We start from the raw sequence: 10,761 nt of genomic DNA, 5'->3' as shown, positions 1-10,761 counted from the left end.
CCACCGTCTAGACATGAGAAATGGAAGTTGGCCCGTATGCGACCATCGGGCACCTACTCTTCCGACACTGCACGAGAGATTTCTGAAAAAATTGTAAGTTATCACTGTTCCTAAAATAATGAATATTGTCATTATACATACTACATTAAACTATTTAAAGAATAATGGTGTTTTGTAATGTTACAGGACGCCTTGGTTGAGCAGAGCTCCCAAGGCCAATTCACTCCAGAGGGTCGCCAGGATATTCTTGCTGCTGCAATTGGACGACCTGAGCACCCTGGACGTGTACGTGATGCAGGTCCTGGAGTAGGCATTACGGATTATTTTGGGAGCTCTTCTCGTCAGCCTTCATATTCGTACAGCGATACACAAAGGATGACAGAAGAGATCACAAAAAAGGTCCGACAAGACCTTATGCAGGAGATCAGGGCCGAGGTGAGGGCTGAATTCCAGATGCTCTACCAGGAGCAGTTTCAGAGCATGCGCCCGATGCAGTCTCCTATAGAGGAACATGTGGTCTCTCCCCCTCCCACAGGTAAACTTAATAAACATTTATGTGCAATTATTTCTATCTCTTGTATAATCTAACATTTACTCTGACAGGGAGAAGCGGCAAAGGAAGTTGTTCCGCATCAGCCATCCCAGAGGATGACATGGACGATGGTAGTCCATGTCTGCTATACATTTTAGAAGAAGATGAGATGGTGCTGGTAGCTCGTGGAACAGAGTTTAGGTCAGCGACTGTATGTCATGGTATGCAACTATTAGAGGATGAGGTGAAGGTATCAGTGGATGAAATGATCATGCCAGATGCCTCGGTTCCACTGTCCACGGAAGAGATTTTCACTGTGGAACAAGCATATAAGTCGTTTATCACTTGGCCTAAATTTTTGGTTAAACCAGTTTCTGACCCCTCGGTATGAAATTCTTCTTTACACTTCTCAATTTTAAAGGTTTTTGATGTCAAAACTTATCTTATCTTTTCATGTAACAACAGACGCAGGAACAACAGAAGATTCCTCTATCTGAGGATGACCCTCTTTCTTCATTGCATCTACTTGCTGACATCCTTGATGATAAGCCTTTGGAGGTTCAGTATGATGCTAATGTATTTGGGCATGGCTCTGAGGTCCCAATATACCTTAATAGCCAAGATGTCCGTGAGCTTGCGTCGGGAACACAAGAGTTGAATATTTCAATTATTCAACTATGGACGATGTAAGTCTATGACCAATTATTTATATATAAAATTGATTTATATATCAAGTATCCTTATATCAAAGTTAATATTTGATTTCAGGTATATGTCTGGGGTCACTAATAAGTTGGGGCGTTCTGATGATTATGGATTCATTGATCCCCAAGACATTCATGAATCAAATGATTTTGATCATATCAACACGAGAATGATAAGCAGTTTTCGAAGGGGCAAGAAAATATACTTTTTGCCTTATATATCCGGGTAAGTGAACTTTGTTAACATAATAATGTTCCATATGTGATTTTAATATTTAATAGTTACGTTATTATGAATTTCAGGCGCCATTGGCAACTTCTTGTTATGTCTGTGCAAGACAACTATGCTTTGTGGTTCTGCTCATTGCACAGGCCTCCTCCCACACAACTCAGACAAGCAATTGATTGGTAAGAACCTCAATGTTTGGACTTTCTTTGTTATATAACTGAATGCTAAAACATTTTTTTATATACAGTTCTATTCCAGCAAGTATGATGATGGACGGGAGATCAATTGTTAAGAGTAGAAAGATTGCTTGGATTTCTCTCAAGGTTTGACATATGCTAAAGTCATACTTTGTTATAATTGTTTTATAACAAATGTTATTCACTAACTATTATCAACTGTGATGATATATTGTAGTGTAACAGACAAAATGGGTCATATGAGTGTGGATACTATGTAATGTATTGGATGACCCATATTGTTCGTTCTCACATCACAAGAAGCTGGGAAACGGTAATATTTAACTTTAACAAATTTTGATTTTTTAACAAATGTTGAATTCATATACACTAATTAAAATGAATTGTCTTTTGCAGAGATTCAAGACTACTACACCAGTTCCTGAGAAGTCACTACTATTCATTAGGAACGCTGCTGCGAAGTATATAGTTAGATTATACAATAGCTCTTAGATTTAGATTTAAACAATGCATTTGATTAGATAGAATTTTCTTAGACTCTCTACTTTATTTTATGTTGAAATTGAATTTCTGTAAATGTTTTTATATGCAGGTCTGTTTTTGTGGTAGTGGATATCACAAAAACAGACCTGCTATTTTAAAAAACTGCAGGGGAATATGCCGCGGTTCTAACCACAACCGCGGCATATAGTGCTTCTTTTTTTTTTTTAAAAACGAGACATATGGCCGCGGTTTTGACACTAACCGCGACATACTCGTCGGCCTATATGTCGCGGTTGAACCGCGGCATATAGTGCATTTTTTAATTTTTTTTTTAATTTTTTTTTTAAAAAAAATGAATTTAGGCAGCGGTTCCCTAGACAACCGCGGCATATTCCTCAGCCTATATACCGCGGTTAGAACCGCGGCATAAAGTGTCTGACTTACTATCGCGGCTGAATATGCCGCGGTTCATGAACCACGACGTATAGTGAAAATCAACCGCGGTAAAAGCCCCTCGCTGCACTAGTGTACCAACATCAACCTAAATGTAGACACAAATTTAAAACTAGTTAACAACATTAAAATAATTTTTTCTTATTAAGAAATTAAACATCAAAGAGTTGCATAATTTTCTTGAAGTTTAAACAAAAACCCAACCCATTTTAATATTAATAGACCTCTGGGAATGACTTTTCGTATTGCCATATTCACTTACTAGTATAATACAAACCAAAAAGAAATTATTGATGTCTCGGTTTGGATCTGATCCTAGTGTGTGAGTGAGAATTATCGAACCTCAAATTCGAAAAGGCAATAAATGTGTGGAACAGTGTGAGCCACTAACGCAGAACTCAATTGCCGCTCTTCCAGTAGCAGCCTCACAAATTGCGCTTTTTCAGTGTCAACCCTTCACAGACCAAAACAACAAACCAAAATAGAATTCTAATTCCCATGGACACAAACACAAGTAAAAAACATTACTAAGAGACCACATCGTTGGTTGTTGTAGTGAGAGAGAGAAAATGACAAGCGCTAGGAGAGTGGGCGTGGCGGTTGATTTCTCATCGTGCAGCATCAAAGCACTGCAATGGACGGTGGATAACGTGGTAAAAGAAGGGGATCACCTCGTTCTTATCGTGGTTCGCCACGCTTCCAATTACGAGCACGGCGAGATGCAGCTCTGGGAAACCACTGGTTCACGTTAGCAACGCTAATCCCTTGATTCGAATATTCTAATGATTTTATCTGTTACAGATTATTTACGTAAAATTCGTAAAAATATAGGTAGAACAAAAATTGATTCGTGGTCGTTTTGTGGTTCCTAATTGGGGAGCGGGTGCGTGTATGAGATTTTAATTTGCTTATTTAGTGTGTGTATTGATGCAAACGCAGCTCTGATACCTCTGTCTGAGTTCTCTGAACCTGCGGTCATGAAGAAATATGAATTCAACCCCGACCCCAATGTAATTGATATAGTCCAAACTGCTGCCAGGCAAAAAAATGTATGGCTTTGGTAAATTTTCTCCTAGGGTTGTAAATATTGAATTTAGTTTTTAAATTACAAAAATAAGCATGCCATTTTTTGTCTTGCTCTGTTCTAACTCTTTATGAAAGACAAGTAGAAATATTTGTTAGTTGTGTGCATAGCATTACATAAGAGTAAGTTGAAAGATTTTGGGATGGCAGATTATGGTAATAATGAAGATCTATTGGGGAGATGCTCGTGAGAAGTTATGTGAAGCGATTGATCAGGTACCTCTAGACTACCTTACCCTCGGCAACAGAGGCCTTGGACCTCTCCAAAGGTGCTTACTATTTCAACCCATTCCTCCAAAACACAGCATAGCAGATACTGAGGTTTTTTACGTTTCTTCTGATATAATGAATGATCCGAATTTCATTCTTTTTTTTTCATTTTCCTTTTCCAGGGTCATAATGGGCAGCGTCAGCAACTACGTGGTGAATAATGCCACCTGTCCTGTCACTGTGGTCAAGAGTTAAGACCACAACCATTAGTTTCTTCATTAATTTTCTAATTTAATGTAGGAATAATAATCAAACTATTCTACCTCGTTTTGTTCAAGAACCTGCTGTGCGTGTATTCATTCAACTTGTTTCTGAAATGACTTTTTCAAATATTTTCATCATCCAAACATAAATAAATAAAGACAGAGGTGTACCAGCAATAAGACGATATTGTTTTAATACGAATTTTTCTTTTGCACTTATTTGCTATTATTCTTTATTATCCTTTCCTTTCTTTTTTTCTTTAGAAATATAAAAATTCACCATTTTATTCTTATTAAAATATAGTCAAATAGTAATAATTAGTGTAATAAACTTTTTCGGTGAAATACCATTGTTAATGGTGAAATGAATCTTGTGTGTAAAAGTTTTCCTTCATCTAAAGTGGAGTTTGGTTTTATATTAGAAACTGTCAATAGTAACTTCTCTTTTTCTTGGGTGACATTCACCAGCATTTCTAACCCCCCACATTTCTAGATACGATACTGATCTACTGGACAGAAGAATATATTAAGAAAGGAAAAGGTTTTTTAACATCTTTAACAACCTTTTTACAACGTGATAATTTGTGATTAATTTATTTTTTTAAATAAATTTAAGCAGTGATACATGTTTTTGTTGTTAAAAAAGTTATTAAAAAAAATTATTAACTTATCATTATCCATTAACAAACTAATCAAATGAATTAAGCTATTTTAGTAATGAGAAACGAAAATATATAATAAAATTAGATTTTGATATCACTTCATTTTAAACATTATTATTATTATTATTATTATTATTATTATTATTATTATTATTATTATTATTATTATTATTATTATTATTATTGTTGTTGTTGTTGTTATTTTAGAATAATAATGTATCTGATAACAAAATAGGAAGGTAGAAAAACATTGCCCATAATTTAATCAATTAAGAATGAATAAGCATAGTCAATTCTACCATTTTTAATTTGAATGAGATTCACTATATTTTTTCTTACATTTTTATTTTATCAAATAATTATTATTTTTTATTTTTATTTTTTCCTTTGTTTCCTCCTTCCTCCTGTCCATCTTTTTATATACAGCCATATAGACTTTTATATACTTTTTCCAATTGAAAATATTCAAGCTAGTTTATAATAAAATTGAAACTTAATTAAACAAAAAATAAAGTGAATAAAAAAAACAGAATATAGTAAAAAAAATAGTTGCTTGGTCTAACAGAACAAAACGGAAATAGGAAAAAACAGTGGTTTCAAGATAGAAAACGGAAAAAAGAGTTGTTGTAATCATTGAACTTTTATTAATCTTTTCTGTATTTAAAAAATAAAAAGAAAAGGCAAAATTTCTTTTGATATATTTTGGAGGTTTATAATTATTGAAAATCTCGAAAATGATTAAATTGACAAGTTTTTGGTTAGATCAAGGTGGGGTATATGTATGGTGAATTCCGTAATTAGAAATGAAAGGTTTCTTTATCTTTTCTGGACTTGTATCAAAAGGGGTATAAGTGTTGTCCAGTTATTATTTGACAATCGAAGTGAGAAACAAAGTGATATATGTGATAAACTAATATATTTAGTTAGTCACACAAGTCATTCAACATTTCAGCTTTTTGTTCACAATTTTACTTTTAAATCCAATCTCACTTATTTCCAAATTTATTTAAATAAACAATAAAAAGTTTATTTTCAAATTTTTTCAAATCCATTCAATCATTCTCTTCTAAATCTATTCAAATAAACAAAGTGTTGTTGTCGGAAATGAATATATTATTTCTTTTTCTATACGGTTGTCATTCAAGCTTCCATTTCCTTTTCGTCTCTTTGATGAACTCATCTCACCATTATAAAGAAGACATATTATTATTCCTACAAAATTAAATATATTATACCTAAATCTTTTCATATTTTACCATTATTCCATACTCCAATTTCATATCTTGAAGTTAAAATGTTGTAAGTATTCATCCTAAAAGAAAGTGTGTTTATTAAAGATACTTTGACATTTAAGTGAATGTGTTAAACAATATTAAATACTATATCATAATGAAACCTAATTGTAATTAATTTATCTTGTATATTGTATTATTTATATCATGTTTATAGACTTGGATGAACATAAACATGATTCAATTAACTAATTACCTTAATTAACTTTGCTCAATACTATATTAATATGTTTTAACTTTTGTTTTAACTTAATCTCATATGTTCAATGTGATCATTTATACTGTGTTGGTATGACAAAATATATCTAAATCTACATTTTACAACTTGTTAAGAAAGCTAATTTTAATGATACCAATTTTAAAAATTAATATATGATCATTGAATGAATATTTGCTTAATAAAAATTAATATAAGAATAAGTATGAATTCAATGATAAAATAAAACTTCATTTAGTAAGATTTTCTTATATATATCTTTAAACCGGCATATATAAACATGAAATGTTAAAAATAATAAAAATTTCATATATAATATATGATTATACCTTAAACATTAAAGATTCTCACAAAAAGATATCTAATAACTTTTGATTAATAATTTAATTATAAAAATATTCAAGATATTTGAAAGTTTGCAGTAATACATATATATAAGTTTTCTGTCAGAACCATTAAAACGCACCCAAAAACTCCTCTGAACGGACGTTAGGTGTCAAGCTGAAGGAAGTCAGAAATCAGATAGTGGAGTGCAGATGTCAGCAGAGGAGCGGACGTTTGTTTTAAGCAAAACTGAGTTTTTAGAAAATCACGTCTCACTCTCTGCATGCATCTTCTTCCCCAAACTCTGAACTTCTTACTTTCTCCTCCTTCTAACTAAAAGTTCTCCCTTCTCTCTAAGAAATCTTACCCTTTTTCTTCTCTGATCACCATTCGGGCACCGTAGAAGCATTTCTGGCATCCTAAGCTTCATTCTGAACCGATCGGTTTCGGATTCTGAGCTGGTAAGTTTTCTTCTCGTTAACTGTTCGTTATCTGGTACATGCACACCAAGTTCTGGTTTCATGGTTTTGTCTTGTCTGAGCCATTGTGTTTTTCTGTTGTTTGATTTAGTTTAAAGGATTTTTGAATGTAAGGGTAGAAGGAAAATTGTGACACCCGGGCACGGAGACGAGGGCGGGGAGTGACGCCGGTGCAAGAAGCATGGTGCAGGGGGGCACAGACAAGGAGCGGCTCCTGGCAGCTTCGGGTGGAAGGGGTACATGGACGAATCGAACATACACCGGAATGAGAGGGATTTGGAGACTGTATAGGTATGGGACTATACAGTTGAAGGATAGCTTAAAGGAATTGATTTGACTACTCATATCACCAAAATGCATTTGCTTTTCGGTAGCCTAGCCCATAAGAACTCCATGGTTAAGCGTGCTTAGCTTGGAGCAATTCTGGGATGGGTGACCTTCTGGGAAGTTTTCCCGGAAAGTGTGCGAGTGAGGACAAAGCACACTGGAAAGCCTGGTGGTGATCTGTGGGGGCAGTCGATGGTCCCTGTGAGTTGCCGGGGCGTTACAAATGGTATCAGAGCCTAGCCTCTCCCAGTACGGTGTGGTTCGAGGACGAACCAGAGCGGAAGCTGGTGGGCATGTGACATCCGGGCACGGAGACGAGGGCGGGGAGTGACGCCGGTGCAAGAAGCATGGTGCAGGGGGCACAGACAAGGAGCGGCTCCTGGCAGCTTCGGGTGGAAGGGGTACATGGACGAATCGAACATACACCGGAATGAGAAGGATTTGGAGACTGTATAGGTATGAGACTATACAGTTGAAGGATAGCTTAAAGGAATTGATTTGACTACTCATATCACCAAAATGCATTTGCTTTTCGGTAGCCTAGCCCATAAGAACTCCATGGTTAAGCGTGCTTAGCTTGGAGCAATTCTGGGATGGGTGACCTTCTGGGAAGTTTTCCCGGAAAGTGTGCGAGTGAGGACAAAGCACACTGGAAAGCCTGGTGGTGATCTGTGGGGGCAGTCGATGGTCCCTGTGAGTTGCCGGGGCGTTACAAAAATCAGTTAGGGCACTGGGTCTTATACCAAGTGTTCGTCCCAAGCAAGTATTTGGTCTTATACCAGTCACTCGTTCTATCTCCTTAAGTTAAACTTCCTAATACGAGCGTTCGTTCAAGCTCTCTAGGGCTCGCTCACTATAGTGTTCAGTCTTTGACTGACATTTGGATTTCTAAATACTAAATTTAACTAAACTAAGTATTCACAAGTGTTCGGTTTTCTTCATGTGAATCATTCTAAGTATTAGTTTTGAATGCCTTGAGATATCCTTATTCATTGGCTTCATTCTGGAGTCTTCGTTCTTGGTCTGGTCTTTTTGATGTTCAATTGAAATTCTCAAGAGTCAGTTCATCTAATTGGCTCAATGTTGTATTTGACGTTCGTTCCATTAGTTTCTGGTGAGTTATGATTGTACTCGTTATCTTTCTCAACCCGATATCAACCCCTTGGCTTTAAATCCATTCTTAACTTTGAGATCTCTCGGTCTCGCTCTACGTGTTCAGTCTAGTTCTGAGTTCGGGTTGAACGTTCGTTATTTGGAATTCTCATGAATCTTTGTACGAGGTGGTTAAATGAGATGTTTATTAATGAAAGATGAAGAAAATGTGATATGGAGATGTTGTGGATTATGGACGAGCGTTCCGGGGAGGACTCATGTTTGAATATTGGAATTTGTAAAGTATGACTGTGGGCATGCTAAGCTGGTTGTTCATCATGATGTTCCGTGAGTACTCGTCTTCACGTAGAGGAGGGTAGGTCATGTGTGGGAACGACAGGAGGTCCTAGTCCTTAGGGTTACTTTGGACAGATAGGACTAACCTCGGGTGGCAGCTGTTGAGGGCATCCCAGTTACTACATCACCCGAGTGCACGAACGCTTGTAGCTACACAGATTTCATACAGTCCGGACAATCAGTCTAGTAATAGGCTTTGTATGATATGTATGATGAAATTTATCTTGTGTGTCAGATTGTTTGAAATGTATGTTTATGCATGAATTAAATTACATAAGCTTACCCTGTGTTTTCTGTCGTGTCTTGTTTTGTACGTTCATCTTGTCGTTGCAATGATCATCCGTGTGGATGTGAGCAGAAGGGGACGCGCTGTTGGAAGATACGCTGGAAGAAGAAAATTTGGTAGAAGTTGAAGTTAAGACCGAACAGTAGGACGTTCGGTCAGTAGTCTAGTTATAGTAAGGTGGTCGTTTGATCACCTTCTCTTTTGATTTTAGTTGATCGATCGGTATAAAATTTTGTAAACCGTTCGGTCAGTTTTGCTTATCCTGTACAATTTTAGTTGTAACCTTTCTGTAAGGCCGTTCGGTCAGAACCGTACGTTTTTCTTAGTGTAAGACTGAACTGAAATATTATTAAATGTAATTATTCTATTATATAGTTTATTGCTGTATTTTTGGGATGTTATATTTTTAATTATGAAAAATTGTTAAAAGTTTCATATTAATTAAATATACCAAATTAATTTATCGTTTATAAATAAGAATATATTTTATTTTATAAACTGTTTTCATAAATTTTAATTAAATTAAAACTTTATTATTTTAATATGAAATTAAAACATGTTTTAATTTGATTTGTTGTATTTATCGTGTTATTGTTAATGAAAATAAAAAGGTTAATTTATAAATGAATTATTTTACAAATTTATTTTTCTAAGATGAGTGGGACTAAATTTTAATATTGTTAATAAAAATATCATATGTCCAACATTTATTAAATATTTAAAAAATTATTACATAAATAATTACAACCGGCAGCCTATCTTTCTCATTTCTTATGTATTTCATCCTTCACTCAATTTCTTTATCATTCCAACTCGATAAAAAAAAGAATCAGTCCACTTATTTAGTTTGTAATCTTCCTCTGAACTCTCTTATTATAAATTTTTATATTTTAGTGTCTATTGATTTCACCTTATTTGTTCCTTTTCTTTCATTTTTTTATTTGTTTATTACTTTCTCTTCCATAGGATATACTTTTGGAAGTTTTAAACTTTGAATTGCATACGATTAAAAGATTGTCAGTGTTATTATTTTATGATTTAGAATCATCATAAAACAACATGAAATAGTGCATGTAAACCCGTTTTCAACATTGTTAAACTATCACAAATTGAATTTGTGAGATTCCAAATAACATAACCTCTACGTCACAACGCCCATCAGCTTTCCAAAGGCGCTCTTTCCTTTTCTTCCTTTAAAGCAACTTCCCTTTTTTAGTTCTTAATCTTCTTTCTTCCATATTTTACTCAACTTGAGATTAGGGTTACGTCCACAGCAAAGAATTATGAGTTTATATGATCAATTTGTCTATTTGAGTAAGTAAAATTTTTGGTCTCTTTTAATATTCAGTTCATTTTTTTTCTTGTATGTAACTTTTTGTGGGTTACATATATTCTTAAAGTCCTTGTTAATTCTCTTTTAATTGGTGATTCTTGTTTAATTATTGTTGGAAAATGTTAGGGTTTTAGAATTGTAAAATTGTGACTTTTTGAATATGTGATGATGAACAATGTGTTTGAGATGTTAAATTGATGTTTGAATTGTGTATTATTTATAAATATGTGTAAAATCA

General features: G+C 34.5%; 2 protein-coding genes across 2 annotated transcripts; both read left to right on the top strand.

Annotated features, from left to right (window-relative positions):
* Positions 1–605: 605 nt before the first annotated feature.
* On the top strand, positions 606–2,249 carry LOC128197350 (uncharacterized). The gene is made up of 7 exons (XM_052878813.1): positions 606–917; positions 998–1,218; positions 1,301–1,462; positions 1,540–1,644; positions 1,713–1,788; positions 1,880–1,975; positions 2,059–2,249. The coding sequence occupies exons 1-7, from the start codon at positions 654–656 to the stop codon at positions 2,152–2,154; spliced, it is 1,020 nt and encodes a 339-aa protein (XP_052734773.1). The 5' UTR covers positions 606–653; the 3' UTR covers positions 2,155–2,249.
* A 743-nt stretch (positions 2,250–2,992) lies between these two features.
* Positions 2,993–4,373, top strand: LOC108342559 (universal stress protein PHOS34-like). Its single transcript, XM_017580351.2, has 4 exons — positions 2,993–3,345; positions 3,538–3,647; positions 3,832–3,950; positions 4,074–4,373. Exons 1-4 carry the CDS (start codon positions 3,168–3,170, stop codon positions 4,144–4,146), a joined length of 480 nt encoding a protein of 159 aa, XP_017435840.1. The 5' UTR covers positions 2,993–3,167; the 3' UTR covers positions 4,147–4,373.
* Positions 4,374–10,761: the final 6,388 nt, after the last annotated feature.

Source organism: Vigna angularis, chromosome 6 (genome assembly GCF_016808095.1).
Source record: "Vigna angularis cultivar LongXiaoDou No.4 chromosome 6, ASM1680809v1, whole genome shotgun sequence".
In the NCBI taxonomy this organism is placed as follows: domain Eukaryota; kingdom Viridiplantae; phylum Streptophyta; class Magnoliopsida; order Fabales; family Fabaceae; genus Vigna; species Vigna angularis.
The sequence above is the reverse complement of the archived record's forward strand: the minus strand, read 5'-3'. Positions and strand labels throughout refer to the sequence as shown.

Excerpts from the sequence above, each read along its gene's own strand:
- LOC108342559 (XM_017580351.2), top strand. The coding sequence starts at position 3,168 with ATGACAAGCGCTAGGAGAGTGGGCGTGGCGGTTGATTTCTCATCGTGC. Across the intron at positions 3,346-3,537 it reads CTGGGAAACCACTGGTTCAC|CTCTGATACCTCTGTCTGAG; the intron begins GTTAGCAACGCT and ends ATGCAAACGCAG. Across the intron at positions 3,951-4,073 it reads GGCCTTGGACCTCTCCAAAG|GGTCATAATGGGCAGCGTCA; the intron begins GTGCTTACTATT and ends TTCCTTTTCCAG.
- LOC128197350 (XM_052878813.1), top strand. The coding sequence starts at position 654 with ATGGACGATGGTAGTCCATGTCTGCTATACATTTTAGAAGAAGATGAG. Across the intron at positions 1,219-1,300 it reads ATTATTCAACTATGGACGAT|GTATATGTCTGGGGTCACTA; the intron begins GTAAGTCTATGA and ends ATTTGATTTCAG. Across the intron at positions 1,789-1,879 it reads TTGCTTGGATTTCTCTCAAG|TGTAACAGACAAAATGGGTC; the intron begins GTTTGACATATG and ends GATATATTGTAG.